The sequence below is a fragment of the Nannospalax galili genome, unplaced genomic scaffold (assembly GCF_000622305.1).
Source record: "Nannospalax galili isolate Female #2095 unplaced genomic scaffold, S.galili_v1.0 scaffold75, whole genome shotgun sequence".
Lineage (NCBI taxonomy): Eukaryota > Metazoa > Chordata > Mammalia > Rodentia > Spalacidae > Nannospalax > Nannospalax galili.
This window is the reverse complement of record NW_008339433.1, coordinates 2,447,096-2,465,540: the sequence shown is the minus strand read 5'-3', so window position 1 is coordinate 2,465,540 and position 18,445 is coordinate 2,447,096. Positions and strand designations below refer to the sequence as shown.

Here is an 18,445-nt window from a genome sequence, read left to right as displayed (position 1 = left end):
GAGGGCTGAATCTAAAGTTGGGTCAGGCTTAGAACTGGACTTCCCCATAATTTATGGAGGTACACTCACCCGCAGACCAATTGGCCTGTCAGCGAACTTCGTGGTAGGCAGCTCCTCACACGGGCCACCAATCTTAACTAATATTACTATATTATTCTTACTGAAAGGGTATAGAAAAGGGTATAATCTTAACAATCTTTCAGTCAAGCACTACCTTAAATATCCTATGAATATTAGAATACAATAAACTTTCAGTGCAACATATCATTATTTAGAGTTTGAAATATAAATGTATTTTCATTTATAATGAAGTAGGATGTTCATATACATCAACAAGGACAAATCAAAGTCACTTCATTACTGTCAGGAATAAAATTTTAAAAATAAAAATAAGCATTATGTCATACAATATATTGATGTTTATGAAGTCAAAAACATTGTCATATGAGGTATTTATGAATTTTTATTTTCAATTATGTATACATGAGTATATCTTTGTATGTGTTTGTGGGTGCCTTTGGAGGCCAGAAAAGGGTGTTGAATACCCTAAAGCTGTAGTTACCAGAAGTCATGAGTACCCAACATGGGTGTTGAGAACAGAACTCAAGTCTTCTGGAAGAGCAGTACACGATGTTAACCACTGATTCGTACGCCTAGCCTGATGACCTGTGGACACACACACACACACACACACACACACATACACATACACATACATACAAAAGCAAATAAGAAATTATATAAAATATGACTTTGGGATTGGCACACATATCTATTCATGTTTAACAATAAAAGGATGTTTACAAAGGAATAAAATGATAGCCATTATAAAGTATTCCAACATTTACAATAATCATAGCAACATGCTTTATTCCACAGATAATACCCTGTTAATAGTTAATGGTTGACTAGTACATTTGTATATATTCACCGAAATTTGAAAGATATTTAGCATTTATGGTGGGTTTAGTTTTTGCTACATAGAAGATCGTGCCATGAGCAAACACAACTTTACCTTATTTTTTCTACACTTGCATGCCTTTTATTTATTTCTTCTTCAAAACTGTTTAGGATGGAACTGACAATTACAATACTGAATAGAAATGCAAGGAACAAACTCTTCAATAACTGACACAGAAGAATCTCATTAACCACGTGCAGAACATGCCTAGATTTCTGACTCACATCTCAAAATAGAAGAAAGTCTTGAACGTAGGGATTGAAATTGTAAGCATATGAGAAAAATATGAGGCAAGCTGCATAACAATTTCTGGGCCATTTTATACGACCCCAAAACATAGGTAATGGAGTAAAAAAAAATAACTATGATTTGAATTTAATCACCTCATAAGTGAAACATGTGTGAAGAGACAAACCACAGCACATGGGAATATATTTGTTATCTAACCACATGAAAAGGATTTTTATTCAAAATATGTAAGGAATGCAATGCAACAGCAAGAAAATTATCTGACAGATTAAAAGGGGGCCTGGAAGGGCTTTCTCAAAGAACATACAAAGTTTTGTGGAAAATAGTCACATCAAAAAATGTTAGGAAATTAAAATTGAAGCCCTAATGATGTGTCACCTACCACCTGTTAGAATGATTACTATCAGAAAGATTAACGACAAAACGTGTTGAAAATGTAGAAAAATTGCAACTTCTGAACATTGTTTCTGGTAATACAACTTAGTAGTGTCAGTATGAAAAATGAAACAGATGCTGCTCAAAATGCTAAGCATAAAGTTATAATATTTAGAAGTCCTACTCAGTACTGGTTATATATTGTAAATAATTGAAATTTACATGTCAAAGAAATGTCTGCACTCCTGTGTTCATTATAGAAACTATATAGCATCTCAATATGAAAATAAAAGTAGTCATTAACATATGAATATGAAAGCAATGTAAAAATATACACAATAAAATATTCTTTAGCCTTCAAATAGAATGGCATCCCAATATTTATGTCTTGGTTAAGCTGGGAGAACATTATGTTCAGTGGAAAAAGTAAGGTACAGAAAAACAATACCACATATTTCAAACTAAATAAAATCTAAAATTTAATGGAACTCATAGAAGTAGAGTATATAACATTGGTTTAAAGGTACTGTTGTAGAGGAGGATGAACCTGGGAGATACTTGGCAAAAGGCGTGGTACTTCAGATACATAAGAACAAGTAAGTTTCAAACATCTATTTCACATCAGGACAACTATAGGAAATAATGTATATTTCAAAATAATGAAGGATATATTTCAAATGACTCAACATAGAAAATGGTAGGAAATGTGATGGTTATATTAACTAATTTTATTCTACATTGTATAAATAAATAAAAACAAGTTTTACAAAATCCATGGTTACCTACCTCAATTACAATGATTACGATGCACACACACACACACACACACACACACACACACACAAAACAGAAAATAGGTTTTGGAGCAACCTAAGTGTCTAGCTAAGGATTGGTGGATAAACATATGTGCTGTTAAAATACAATGGATTATTTAGAGTTTGAAAGGAAGGAAATTTTGTCACATATTAAAGACGGTTAAAACTGGAAGGCATTATGCTCACTGAATTACTTCAGTTTTACACACACACACACACACACACACACACGCACATGCACACACACACACCATAAGCACAGAAAGGCAAATAATGCACAATTTCCTGACAAGATGCTTAGAGTCGTCAAAGTTGCAGAGATAGAAAATGGAATCTTTTTTCAAAGGGATGGGGAGGAAGAGAAGGTGCAGCTCTTGTTTGATGTGTGTAGAATTTCAGATTCCCAATCATATTCAGGAGAATGTTTACATAGCTGTATGAATTACTCAACATCCATGAACTAAGAACTTAAAAATGGATAGGATGATAAATTCTGTGTTGCAACTATTTGGTTTGCTTGTTTTCTTTTTGAAACAAGGTCTCCCGGTGACCACAGCTGGCCTAGAACTAACTATATAGATCAGGGTGGCCTTGCCTTCACAGAGATCTGCCTTTTTCTATTACCTGTGTGCTGGGATTAAAGGTATGTGCCACCACACTGGACTGCTGCAAATATTTTACAACAATGTAAAACATAAAAGTACATGATCTTAAACAAAGTAGTTCAGAAAATCTTACGTTGTTTTCATTTCAGGATGCCAAATTTTCAATCTAATATAATGGTGCATAAGATTCATAAAGTCTTTTCTTTAAAAAACACTATCTATCTTAAATACTGCTTTGTAAAGACTAAAATAGTGAAAGAAGCTAAAGCACTATTTAAAATTCCGTGAAGGTATCTGTAAATCAAAAGCTTTCATTTAGGGTGATCATTAGAAAGAAGCACTAGAATTAATTTCAGCATTTAACATGTTGAGGCTGAAGAATTCCTGTAAGCCCAAAAGCTGGCCTGGCCTACATCTTGCATTTCAGTTAAGGTAGAGATCCATCATGAGACTCTGTCTCCAAACAAAATCAAAGAATGAAAAGAAACACCAGAAAAAAAAAATAAGAATATCTTAGAATTTGAATTTCTCTGGATATATGTGTGTGTGTGTGTGTGTGTGTGTGTGTGTGTGTGTGTACTCTATATATGCATTATTTTAGGAAGTCACATTTTGTACACATGTGAATTTGATTTAGTTTATGACATTCTTTAAGCATGTCTTAGTATCCTTTGAAATAGGGGAATCCATTATATCACGAACCTCTTATTTGAAGACAACATACATATCTCAGTAGTGGACACAGTGGCAATGTCTTAAAAAGTCACTGCAAATTGGAAATAAATCTGTAATAAAGATGGCACATCTAAATTATAATTAGAGTCAATGGAGAAAGATAACTCAAGTTTGCTTTTCATACAAATGTTCAGTAGTATATCTATTGTATAAAATGAGATATGGTGTTTGTCTTCTAAGGTGCATTCTGAAGCACTGAAATGTTATACTAAACCCTCTATGTCTGGGTAAGGAAAGAAGTCAAGACAAAAATAAACTATTCCTGAGTGGTGAGAGTGTTATGTGATAAATTTGTTAGAAGGCTAAATGAAACTACAGTTCTGCCCTCTGCCTAGAACATTCAAGTTTATCAATTGTGTGTAACATAAAAGGGCATTTTCTTTGTTAAAATTTAATCAACATGAAACATTAATGCCTTAGGTTGAAACACAGAATGACACAATAATGGCATTAGAAAGGGTGAAAATAGCACCATTACTCTCATTGACATCATCAATGTGTTTGCTTCAGTGAACTCTGCCTCCAAAATGGAAAAACAGAAAAATCCAGTCATTTGTAAGGAAGATATCATCAATATTTAGGTTTTGAATTGTCCAAATATAGAATGACCTATATTCTGGAAAGATTGCAATATCACAGCTAACCAATATGCATTTCCTAATTAATTTCAAATACTGGGACAGCTGACATATTTCATTTAGCTCCTTTGTGGTAATGTGATTGCACAAGATTTTTAAAAGTCAGTCATTAGCAAATGAGAAGATGAAATATTGTTTCCTTGTGCCACTAAGTAGTACTTCCTACTCATTAAGTAGGTATTCCATTTGGCCTTCAACCTACAATATATCAATTACCTACTAAAGTTCCAGGCATAAAATAGTTCATGCATATGTCAATGTGTAGATATATTAAAACTATTTCAATGCTAGTCAAAAGACCTAGCTTCTGGGATACTACACTACCTTCTACACTCAAATAATATGTGTATATAGTGATGATTCTATATTTCTAGACGTACCCACTCTTACGAACTCTAGATCTATTTATATCTGGGAATTGACAGATACTTCTAATTTTAGAAAGACTAGCAATGACAACACTGAATGAATATATATTCACAAATATTCCAGGAACTCATACATCCCAGACATTCATTATGTAATTTCATTCCAATATTGACTTTCTTTCTTCTTTGACTATCCAGACCACCTCAAGTATTTGCTCTTTGGGAAATTCCACATGAACATATTTATTCTTCGATTCATTGCACTTCACTCCCATAATGCAATATTTATATTTTTTGCAATTAGTGAGATTTTTAAAAATTAATTAATTAATTAATTAATTTATTGTCTGCATGTATTTAAGTGTACCAGTATCGTGCAATGCCCTCAGAGGTCAGAACAGGGCACTGGATACCATGGAACTGGAGTTATGTACGGTGCTTAGTTGCCATGTGGTTATTGGGAACCGAATCCAAGTTCTCTGCAACAACAGCTAGTGGTCTTACCCGCTGAGCCATCTCTCCAGTCCAACAATTAGTGAGATTTTATAAATAATGAATTAACTATCTTTCTTCGTCACTGCACCATAAACTTCTGAGACAGATAATATTTTCATTGCTATCTAGTTTGTTTGTAAATAAAGTATTATGAAAAGAAACAAATATCATGATAAGTCTGAGTTGATGCTTCAGTTTCTAATTTGAAAATTTGAAAAGAGGTTAAAATAATTGAGTTAGGCATATACCTAAACAAATATTACCACCACCCAGTACATGTTTGTGTTCAATTTTTGAGGCCTTAGTATATAATGCAATATTTGGTTAAGTGTCTGGTGTTTAATTATAATAATATTTAGTGATGGGAGTCATTTCCTGAATGTTGCTTCAAATCTTCCATTTTAAGCTTAATGTTATACACATTAAAAGCATCCTAATGCATTTGAAATGGCTCACAGGGTAAATGTGCTTGATAGGAAACCCTGACAACCTGAGTTCAATGCCTAGATCACAAAATATACTCATTTGTATGGAAGGTAGCATCAATATATAGCTTTTGTCTTTTCCAAAGCAGAGAGGATAGATAAAGAGAACCCACTCCCTAAAGTTTCCTCTGTGTTTTCTGACCTCCATATGTGCACTGTAGCAGGGCCATGCCAGCCCTCACACACACACACACACACACACACACACACACACACACACACACAAATAAATGCACCCCAAGTGTTAGATAAAATGAATATTGATTGATGTGGAAAGATGAAATCTTTAATTGAAAAATAAGTTTACAACTTGCAAAAATATTGTCATTATATTAGCAAATGCATAGTTTGCTCTTTCATGTACCAAACATCTTAAGAGATTTATATTAATTTGTTGCAGTGGTAATCTGTGACTAGTGGAGATGGCTTTATTCATGTATTTTTATGTGTTCAACTTTCCAAAATGCACACAAAATGTTTTTATAATAATCAAGTAAAAATTCATGCCTCTACCAGAATACATTAGCATTGAGAGAGACAAAGGATTAGTACTAAAGCAATACCTCTATATAGCAACCAATGTGCTGGGGACTGGAAAGTTTAGCAATGAAACGTTGGATTTAATAAAGTTAAACAACACAGCTATACTGATTCAGTAAGTAAACATATTGACGAGGTTCAAATCCATGCTTACATGATTCTAAAGTATTATCTATTTTCATTTTGTTGTCCCAGGTCTAGTAACATACCTCAGAGACATATATACTCAACTGTCTTATCTACCTTTTTCTTCTCTTAATGTTGTTATGTGTATGTGTTTTCCCTCCATGTGTTACTGAGCCTTATGTGAGCAGTGCTGGAAGACACCATAAGACTGCTGGAACTAAAGTTACAGACAGTTGTTAGCTGTCATGTGTGTGCTGGGAACTGAACCCAGGGCCTCTGAAGAAGCAGTCAGTGTTCTTATCTACTAAGCCATCTCCAGTCCCTTGTCCACATTTTTCAGTGTTATAAATGAACATGATCAGAATTGTGGGCCCTGTTTTCATATTATCTTCATCAGTCAATTTAGTCCTCACCACATTGAGCAATCGTCTAGTCATCTAACCTTTTACTTTATGAACATGGTCTAGTGGTACAGGACTTTAATGTCAGCTACTCAGGTGCCTGAGAAAGGAGGATTGCAACTTCAAGATCTGTCTGAGTTACACATGGAGTTCAAAGCTACCCTGCACAGCTTAGTGAGACATTAACAATAAAAGAGAAAATAGCTCAGTAATAGGCTGCTTAAAATGCTTGTCTAGGCCATGGAAGGCCCTGGGTTTAATGTCCAGAATAATAATATATATTAATAAATATAGCAGTTCCAGGACAGCTGGGGCTACAAGGAGACCCTGTCTCAAAAAAGACAAACAGAATAATAATAATAATAATAATAATAATAATAATAAAGTAAAAATAATTTATGTCAAGGAATTGCTGTTTTTGTCATTTTCATAGATGCGTAAATAACACATATGCTGAGCCTATTGTACTAGGTGTCAGGATAGCATAGTTCATATTCAAAGGAAGGGGAAGGGACATTAAGACAGCCATGCATTTACTACACTACAATCAGGTAAATATAATAATAAGCACAATAACAAAGCATTCATCATCATGGAAGCCTGAAAAAGGACTCAGTTGTATACATGAAATCTCACCATGATTAATTGGACAAAAACAAAGGTAATATGCTGTAAAGATAGCTGCCTGTATAGATAAAAATAAACAGTATTTTAAAAGCCCTACTTCAAAATGATCAGTCTATTATGTAACTATCTTCTGTAAACATGGTTCCCTTTCACTGATATCATTAAAGTAATGCTCTGTCTCTCTGGGTTTGAAACAAGCTAGTAGCAAGGAGTACTTCTAGGCAGTGCTTTCAGTGGATTTTAAAATAACATCCCTTACAGTAAACACCTGTGGTCTATGCAGTGTTTCTTCTCTTTCCTATTAACACATGGTGTTCTCACTGAGCAGAGACCCTGAGCTTCTTACACAGAGGCAGGCTTACTGTAGCTATATTATATAATATTTGCAGCGACTAGGGGACTGCCACAAAAACATTCAGAAAGGCTTCATGAATTTTTTCTTAAAATCATTCTAAATTAGCAATTAATGGAATGTTTTTCACAACTGGTTCAACACTCAGTATAAGCCAATAAAAATCAACCTGCAGAGCATTCATTTTTTCATTTACGATAAAATTTTATTTAATATATAAATTTATTTCAGCGGCCATTTGTGTTTCTGTGTGTACATGCGTGCATTTGTTATGTTGTGTGGTCTATGTGTGTGGTAATAAACATGGGAATGTTCCAATGCACATGTCTCAGAGAGAGAGAGAGAGAGAGAGAGAGAGAGAGAGAGAGAGAGACTGTATGGTGTATGTGTGTGGTAAAGAAACACGAATGTGCCAATGCACATATCTGTGCATATGCATGTGGAGGCCAGAACATGACAGTGGGTGACTTCCTCAAGTATTTTCCACCCTTGTTTTAAGAAAGGGTCACTCACTGAACCAGAAGCTAGCCTTATTGGCTAGACTGTCTGGCCAGCAACTTCTGAGGCCTGCCTATTTCTAACCCTCAGCTATAGGCATGCACAGCTACACGTGGCTGTTTATGTGAAGGCTGGGGATTCCAAGTCAGCTCCTCATGCTTGCAGAGCAGAGCTCTGATCCCCAGCTCCTCAGGGGTATTCTTGTTTAGTAAGTCTCTCCTTCTTACTTAAGAAAAGAAATTAATTCATTTCAGAGTGAAGCAGAAGAAGGTGAACTTTTAAGTCAGAAATATGCTTGCAGGAGGAAATTTGAATAGACAGCAAGAGTTAAATATACCTTTTATGAGTGGTTATTAGTAACTATGGTTATTCAGGCAGCACTAATGGGTAACTTTTACATAAAGATTTGTATCCCTTGTATATTGAAGTAAAATGTACTCAAAAGTTTCCTACAATGTTAACATGGTGTGGCTCACGAAGTCCCAAGCCCAGCTGAGAAGCTATTGATAGTTGAAGGCTGCTGCAGGAGAGTTATTTTTATTTCAGGGATGTGGCTGGCCACATGTTCCAATAGACAAGCCGCAGCCTATTATTTGCATGCTAGAGCAGGAATTAGATTCAGTGGGTTAAAAGAATTAGATTCAGTGGGTTAAAAAAAAAAAACTAAAATGAAGTTCCAAGGGAGATTGGGTGCCAGAGTTATGAGAGGAATATGAGGGTGGGAGAGGGGCAAAGATTTGATCAGAACACATTGTACAGATATGTGAATTTTCAAATAAAAATGGTATCTTTAAAAATAAATCACTCAAGTTGGGCATAGCACATACCTTTAATCCCAGCACTTGGGAGGCAGAGGCAGGCAGATATCTGTAAGTTTAAGGCCAGCCTGGTCTACATAGTGTGTTCCAGGCCAGCTGGGGCTATAGGGAGACACTGTCTCAAAAACAAGAAAACAAAAAGAAAAGCAAACAAAAAATCACTGAGTTTATACATGTACTTCTGTATGCTATTTAATTCTAGAAGTAGAAAATACTTCAAAATTATTAGACATTCATAAAATATAAATACCATAACAATTGGGCTATTTAGCTACTAAAAATTAGCCGCTCATATGATCTTCCTTTATTTAAAAAAAGAGGTGCTGGAGAGATGGACCAGCAGGTAAGAGCACTGACTGCTCTTGCAGAGGAACTGGGTTTGATTCCCAGCACCCACATGGCAGCTAACAACCGTCCATAACTCCAGTACTAGAGGATCCAATGACTACTTTTGACCTCTCCAGGCATTGCAGGACACTGTTTCACTTACATACATGCAGGCAGTACACTCATACACATAAAATAAAAGTAATATGAAAAATATAAGTAAAATTTTAAAGAGAACCAAAATATGATAAATTTAAAGTGAGTCAGTGATACTGTTAAGGGCAGTTCTAGAGAAGAACTCAGACTAGAGATGTGCTTTATATTACTTCTTTAAAATCTCACCCCATATGGAAAGCTTTATTTCTGCATTTCCCAATTTATCTCAACTTTGCAAAGAACAGCAAAAACTTCTAAGAAGATGCGCAGCAAATAGTTTGGTCAAAAATTTAACAAATATGTTTTAGAATAAAATAGAATAGAATAAAATCAGCTACATATAAAAAAAACTTTCAAATCTGATAAAACAAAATGTTTTAAAGAAGTAATATAACCCAATTTTTTTCAGGTTAAAAGATTGAAGTGCACTTAGTCACTAGGCATATACATTTTTGTTCACCTCTAAATATCACATGTTAGTATATTTATGAATGGAAATGAATTAAGAAATTATAAAAGAAAAACAGGGGGGCAAAGAAGGTTCTATGTTATGTAACATTTATTTACTAAAATTTGAACATGTTTCCATTGCCAAAAATTGAAAGTCATTAAATTATAACTGATTGCCTTTGGAATCACAAACAAAAGATGGAAGTTCATGATGTCTGCTCTCAAAACATTTATAACAGAGGTGGAAACATACATGCAAACAAATTTACCTATATGTAACAAAATACCATAATTTTAGGACATAAACCTATATTAATTCTAAAACCAAAATTCTAATGTTTTTGTATTTTTAACTGAAAATCAAATATTTTAAGTTTAGAACCTATCATCAGTTCCTTTATGTTTGTTACATTACAGTATTTGCTGTATCAATGACAAGGCAAAATAAACGTCAAATATTTAAGGAAAAGAAGACATGACCCAATACCAGTCCAAGGTCCAAGCACCCTGGCCAGTTTTGAACAAGGGCTGCTGTTTTCTCATTTTCAGGGTTCACACTAGGGAGAAATCTGTCATGTTTCCATCATTATTTATCTGAACCCTAAAGTTCTTCACATTCACTTTTAATCCCTTTGAAGAAAAAAATACTGCACTTTTATAATGACATATTACACATTATCACATTTAGCATTTACAGTCATACAATCACAGGGTTTTTATTTTTTGGAGATAGGGTCTTACATTGTAGCTCTAGCTGGCCTGGAACTGGCATTGTAGACTACCACTAGACTGGGCTCTTTCTTACAGCAATTCACCTGCCTTTGCCTCCCAAGTGCTGGGATTAAAGGCGTGTGCCACCACACCCGGCCATCACAGCTTTTTAATAACATCTATTTTACTCTGAGTATATCTTTGAAGTCCACAAAATAAAATTCTCATTAATTTGGAGTTTATAAATAGGGGAGTTTCTTTCACAGTGAGCTGAATGGGCTCATTTTTGTCCTGTGCAATTTTTTTCTTGTAACTTAACCCATAAACAAATCTTAAAAGTTTAAAATATGCTCAAATATAACATTTGGTATTAAAATAGCAACAGCAAAAATATCCAGTCTATACCTTAGGAGCAGCATATTTTCTGCCCAGCTGCCATACATTCTACATTTACACTAAATATCCCTGCATTGAATGATGGCACTAAAACTCTGTGCAAGTTACTCAAACCACAAACATTCAAATATATCCACAAGTCTTGATAGTACTAAGGCAAGAAGTGAAAGCAAGTACATTCTTTTACCTAAACAAGGACAGAGCATAAAAACTTAAATACGGCTTGAAAGGAAAACATTAATTTTTGGATTAATTTTGAACATTTAACAAGCACAACACTTGACTTCCTAAACTGCCCTAATCAATTAGAGATTCTGATACGAACACAAGATTCTATGACAACTACTTTTAGATAATAAACAACTTTTAGAAAAGTGCGTTTTAGCACCGACAACATACAAACTATATACACCATGATCACAATTCAAGAGTGAAATATTTCCTAAAGTAGGCCATGTGGAAAGTGGAATGTATTTTACAATTGAAACAATGTTACAAAACTATGGTTAGCTCTCCAGATGTCCAAACTGTTTGATAGAAAATATTCTTAATATACCACACATATGTGATGAAAACTAAAACTAATAGTTTCAGTACTGCTAACATGAAAATAAAACAAAATTTTCATAACTCTAACACGATAACTTGATATTCTTCTAGAGATAGACTATCAGTCACTCAAAGACAGCACAGCTAAGAATGAACGACAGCCATCTGTATGAAAAGTTCAAAGCATGGTGGAGAGGTGCGGGAAATTCTCAAATCCAACTTTTGACTGATTCATCTCTCTCTGCTGAAAAGCACACTGGTTAAGCTGGGCCAGCTCCACCTAGAAGAAAGAAAATGAAAGAAGACGACACAGTTAAAATAGCATGTGTAATAAATATGTAGAAGGAAAGTCAGATTGAACTAAATGATAAATCCATAGTCTCTGACGAGATGGCAACCAACCTTAGCTCCAAAGACCTGCATAGTTGCCATGAAGGCCTGATGCAAGCGGCCCTCCACCCACGAAGAGCTTCATCTCGGGCCAGTTGTAGCAGTGGGTGTAGAGGGCATTGGGGAACTCCTCCAAGCCAGCAACGTAATTCTCTAAGAGGTCATCTTGGTTTATCCAGCCACTGCCACAGGTGAGTTTGAGCTTCCTCCCCGAGGGCACAGGAAATAGGTCAGGACTGGCTGAGGACCTTTCCTCCAAGAACTTCTGGGCACGGATGTCATAGAAGAGTAGAGAGCCATGGCCTGTGCCCACAGTAACGATGTGCTGGTGGACACTCAGAGAACGCACACCTGTGCCTCCCTCACGGGAACACAATGGTGGTATGTTTTGCTGGCCCTGTCGCAGATCCAGGAAGGAGACATGAGACTGGGATCCCACTGCATAGAGGGACAAGTCATCACAGTAGGTGAGGCACACATTCTCTCGGCAGTATGGCAGCCTTATGGACAGCAGCCTGGACAGGGAGCTCCGGGCTTTCCACAAGTGAAAGTAGCCGTCCAGCGACACGGCTCCCAGCTCCTGGTTTTTGCTGCAGAACGCCAGGGCTCGCACTTTGCGGTTACCTGGGTTGGTGGTGGCTTTGGGGATGGCCTCCACATTTCGTGGACGGATGTGAGCATAAACCGGAAGCCCAGCATCCTTGTGCCAAGCAATGCTGCCATTAAACATATCAGGATCCACCCGCCATAGAGCCACGGTGCCATCGCGGGAACCACTCACGGCCACGGTGTCACTCAACCAGGCGATGGCAAAGATCCAGTCCTTGTGGCCCTGGCAATCTCCCAGGCACACAGGGTCCAGGGTAGGCAGCTGGTAGACAGCTAGGCTATTGGGGTTTTCACCACCAGTGGCCAGGAGGGTTTTGGATGGATTCAGCTCCACGGCATGGATGCCACAGGAAGGCGGGCCGCGGTTCACTTCTGGCACCCTGTCGCGCATCAGGGGAATGCGCATGATGTGGCCCGACTGGACATCCACCACAAAGAGGGTGTTGCACTTGGTGCCGCACACCACTTGCCTGGCGTTGAGCCACTGCGAGGCGAACACCTTGTTGAGGGGGCCGAGGGGTAGCTGGCGCTCCCGCAGCAGCTCCGGAAGCCTGTGCACCGCGTAGCTGCGCAGCTCGCCCTCGAAGCCCGCGAGCCTGGCGTGGCCCGCATCACCCAGCTCGCGGCCCTTTACATAGTGAAGCAGCGAGCGGCGCGCCGCGGGCCGCCGCGGCCTCTTGGGAAGGAGCTGAGGTCCCTCCGCGTGCCCCGCCGCGGCCGCGGTACCCGGAGACGACGAGCTCCCGGCGCCCTCCTCCACCTCCTCTGCTCTCCGCTTCCTGCTACCTGTTTGCTGTGGGGCCATGGTGGGCAGCGGACGGATGCTTGGCCCCGTGGACTGTGGCAGAGGCGGGGAAGAAGGCGTCTCGGCATCGGCCTGCCGCATGAGTACGCAAGGAGCTGGAGGCTGGGCGACCGCTAAGCAGAGACCACGGAGTCCTGTACGTTGGCGGCAAAGGGGGTGAAACCAACGTGACCCAGCGAGCGGTGCGAGGTCGGCGGAAAGAGACGAGCGAGCTCGGCAGGATCCTCCCGATCGGCGCTAGGACCTAAGATGCAGAAACGGTAGTTGGAGGGAGGCGGTGGTAGGAACCAGCTCAGCGCGTGGACTGCTGGGCCTTGAGGGACAAGTTTGTATAGGATGAGGACAACCGGGCGAGGCGGGGAGGAGGGCAGAGGAGGGAGGAGGAAGGGGAGGACAGGGCGGGGCGAGCTGACTGAGAAAGGCAGAAAGGATGGGAGTGCGGAAGGCAGAGTAGTAAGGGTGGAAGATCAACAGGGTTATGGATAACTCGGCCCCAGCCAGTAGGGGGCGGTATGTGGTAGCAAAGCCGCGGAGGTACAAATGTGCTAAGACTGCTAGGAGGGAGCCTGGAGCTGAAGGGAGTATGATTCTAGGGCCAGTGATCCAGCACCCTCAGAACTAAGTCAGGCTTAGCCATCCTCACAACAGCAGCCAAAGAGCCTTAAAATCCCTACTGCAATAAAATCTGAAACCTAACATATAGTCAAGCCTGGAATGGGAAGGGGTCTTAAGCATAGTCTGTGGAGAAAAAACATGTGTACTTGATGTGATCCAGGAGACCTTGGACTAAGGTTAAATATTGAACTTGGCAGGGAATGGACGTGATTGACAGTCCTTGTTCTTTGGCGCAGCCCCTCTTGCCTCAGCCTTCCTGCTAGTGATAGCTTAAATATTTTCAACTAAATATTTTTCTTCCTCCTCAAATTAATTATTTTTTCACCTGTAACAGAATCATCTGAGAACAGTCCAAAAAACTAGATCGTTAGGCCTCAAATTCTGCCTACCCATGGTGTGATGTCCAGGATTTGGTAGTTCATTAGGCCACAGTCTTGAACACGGGGTGGTAGTTCTGATGGGCTAAGGGATTATGACAATGGGTATTTTGGAGATGTTAAGGCCACTTGTATCTCAGAGTACTAAGGTAGGGGAGCAGAATACTGAAAATTCAAACACTCCTTTTTTGAAATCTAGGGAGAGAGGTTCAGTATTCCCATTGTCATTTCTAGAGGGCAATGACCTTGGGTTGAGTACTCTGAGACCTTGGGATGGGGATCTGAAAACCAAGCAGAATTTTTGTATACAGAAGAGGAGATAGAGCATATTCCAGAAGGAAATAACCACATGAACACAATGGGAAGACTACAGAGGTCTGGATCATGGACACTCAGGAGTCAGAATGGAAAATTTGATACCATACTTTATTGCTTCGAATATCATATCCCATGACAGACCTCTACCTAGTAGCTAAGTGACACTGTGATTTTAGTTAAACAGTGATACCTTGCACAGAGAATTGCGTGTGGTACTGACTCTATTTTTTTTTCTTTTCTATTGAAATTTTGAGAATTTCACACAATATATTTTGATCATATTTAGATCTGTACCTTATCTACACTTCTACACCTCCTTAATAACTCCCTGCCCACTTTCAGGCACTATATAATATAAAATAACATGAAATCAGGCAGGGGGTAATATGTATTAGAGTACATCTAAATATGTCTTAATCTCCCTCCACCAAAAATAGTTTTCTGTGTGTGTGTGTGTGTGTGTGTGTGTGTGTGTGTGTGAATTTACTTTTCAGACCACTTATGCAATATTATAAACTATTTCATTTGTTTCCTTCCCCTAAAATACTTCTCCATACTTTGCTGATTTTCTTTCTCTTTTTGCACTTTCACTTCAAGTGCAAATTGCAAGTATAAGCCATGAGTCCTTACACCATTCCAGTCCAACCATTATATATCTCTACTTGCCAACATTCTCCAGCATCACCATTCTGACTCTTAGCTATAGTGTTCATTTTGTGGCAACAGAATAGATTAAATCATTTGGTGATTTAGAACATAAATTTAGGTGGGGCCTCACGGTGAGGGTTCAGTTTTGTTTCCAATGGTAGGTGTGGGATGAATAGAGGTTTTGGAAAGAGGTAATCACAGGTGAACAAGTAAAATAGTCTATATAAATGACTCTCGAATTTTATTGCGCATTAAAATCAAAAGAGAAGCTTCATGAATCGGCACCCCACCTCAGCTCCTTCCATAAATATTTGATACAGGTGACCAGGATCATTCTTTGAGAAACACTGGTTTATTCTCCTCTCACCCAGTTAGAAGCAGGAATTTTTGCTGTTAGGAAGGTGAAATCTTCAGTGTACTTCAGTGTAACCCTCAAAATGGAAGCTGTCTAGGTGATTATTGTGGGAAACGGGGGTATTATTTGCCCTTGAGAAACAGTAATATACCTACACATACGCATTCAAGAAAATAAATTAGTATAAGTAGTATATGTCCCCAAAATGCACACCAATATAGTAAAGACAGAAAAATTAGAAAACTAATGGTTTATTGGGAGTGGTTTGGAGGTCAGAGAGATATGAGAGGTGAAATAAGAAAAAATACATGACATACATGTATGAACTTGGTACAACATACAAATATTTTAAAACATTATCTGTCTAGAAGTAAACAGATAGAAATTATACAATAACTGTAGGGGAAAACCAAATTGAATGACAGCAGAAGAATTCAGATTGTAATACTGAGAGAAAGATATGTCAACCATAAATTGTATATAATGCTATTTTTTCAGGCATCAAGTAAAATCAAGACAACCTTCAGTGAAGGAAAATTGAAAGGATATGCTGCTAGAAAGCAGCCTTCGTCAGGCAGGCCTAGAAGTACAGGCCTAACATTCTACTTATTCACATGAGAGAGAGAGAGAGAGAGAGAGAGAGAGAGAGAGAGAGAGAGAGAGAGAGAGACTAACTGTATGTGTGTACTTGTGTGTGGTGTACGTGTGTGTCTGCATATGTGCACATGTGCCATAACACTCTGAAGGAGGTGAGAGGACAACATGGAGGTATTGCTTCTCTCCTTCCACCTCGTGTGTCCCAGGGATTGAACTCAGGTTGTCAGTCTTGGCAGCAAATCCTTTTACCGACATAGGCATTTGACCATCGCAGAAATCATGAATCTTAAAAAAAAAAAAAAAAGATACTGAGTTTTTGTGCATTTCATATAATAGATCTTAGTCAAATTTAGAACTCCACATCCACATCCCCCATACCCCCCATGGGATTTCATGCATTTTGTCATATATGATAACTCCTATCTGGTCAAACATTTGTATCCAGATGTCTCTCAGTGCAAGTTCATCCATTGGAGTCTAGTCAGCCCATCCAGAGTCACTCCCTTACTCTCCCTCAACCCACAGTAATCATTTACCAATAATACCTCCTCAGATAGGGTTGGTGCATGCTGCCCATTTCCCCAGTTCTATGCTGCATTTTTGTCCAGTTGAGTTAGCATGGGCCTTGTGCATGCCATCTCCATTGTTACAAGTTCATATGAGCAAGTTCCCATTAGAATAAAATCCTCTGTTTCCTTATGTTCATGCACTAGCCATGGTTTTCTACCCCATCTTCCTCAATGGTCCTGAACTGTGTGTGAGTGAGGTTTAATATGGGAGTCCTATCCAGGGGCAAATACTTCATTCCGTGTGTGTGTGTGTGTGTGTGTGTGTGTGTGTCTGTGTGTCTGTGTGTGTGTCTGTGTGTGTGTATCTGTGTGTGTCTGTGTGTCTGTGTGTCTGTGTGTCTGTGTGTCTGTGTGTGTCTGTATGCATGTGTTTGAGAGGGAAGTATGTGTGTGACATACCCATGTGTGTGCGCATCCACTTGCACATATGCAAAGTCCAGAGAAGCACACCTATCCTGTTCTATTATTCTGCACCTTATTGCCTTGAAACAGGGTCTTTCACTGAACCTTGAGCTAGGTTGTGGCCAGCAAGCCCCCCAAACCTTCCTCTGTCCACCTCTAACAGCACTGGTGTTACAGGTGTATGTGTTACCATGCCTGGCATTTTATATAGGCATTGTGGATGTAAATCCACATGCCTGCCATTCTATGTGGGTGCTGGGGATTTAAATCAGCCCTCAGGTTTGAGCAGTAAGTTATCTTACCTTCAGAAACAACTCCCCAGTCCAAAAGTCATGATTCTCTAGTGAAGAATTAGTTATATTTAGTTCTAATAATGAATATTAAAGGGTTTACATGAATATTCTATTCAGCTGCCTCTTTTATTTGGTAAAATGAGAAGCTTAGAAATTTCATATTCCCACAGAATTTACACAAGGATATGCAGAGACATCTACGAAACACGTACATACATATATCTAACTTGACTTCCTTGATTTTTTCCAACTTATTTTTTAAAATGCAATAACTACTGTATCAGTACACATTATACATTACTAAGTGCATGAATATCTAATTAATTAAATAAAACTTTGAAATAAGTTTGTTAATTTATAGTTCAAGACCCGAATTAACACTAAAAGGTTTTTTTTGCCATTAAAAATTTGGCTGAGGGAATGGAGAGATGGCTCAAATGTTCAGAACACTGGTTGTTCTTGCATAAGACTTGGGTTTGTATCCCAGCATCCACATGGCAGCTAACAACCGTGCCTAACTCTGGTCCCAGGGATCCGACAGCCTCTTCTGACCTCTGTGGGCATTGCAGTTACCTACATGCAGGCAATACATGCATACACACAAAGTAAAAATAATAAATAAAAATTTTGAAAATTGGCTGATACTTGGTGAGGCAGACATTCAAATATTTGTTCATTTATTCCTTTCTTTAATTTTTGAACAATTTTCCATTTTTGAATTAGGTGGCTGTTGTAGCTCAAAAAATATAACATGAAATTACAAAGTTCTAACTACAAACAGGTTTATTAT

At 38.4% G+C, this 18,445-nt stretch overlaps 1 protein-coding gene across 1 annotated transcript; it reads right to left on the bottom strand.

Moving 5' to 3' along the window:
• Positions 1–10,143: 10,143 nt before the first annotated feature.
• LOC103734840 (DDB1- and CUL4-associated factor 12-like protein 1) lies at positions 10,144–13,900 on the bottom strand. The gene is made up of 2 exons (XM_008833906.2): positions 12,080–13,900; positions 10,144–11,957 (listed from the first exon to the last, which is right to left on the bottom strand). Exon 1 carries the CDS (start codon positions 13,560–13,562, stop codon positions 12,081–12,083), a length of 1,482 nt encoding a protein of 493 aa, XP_008832128.1. The 5' UTR covers positions 13,563–13,900; the 3' UTR covers positions 10,144–11,957; position 12,080.
• Positions 13,901–18,445: the final 4,545 nt, after the last annotated feature.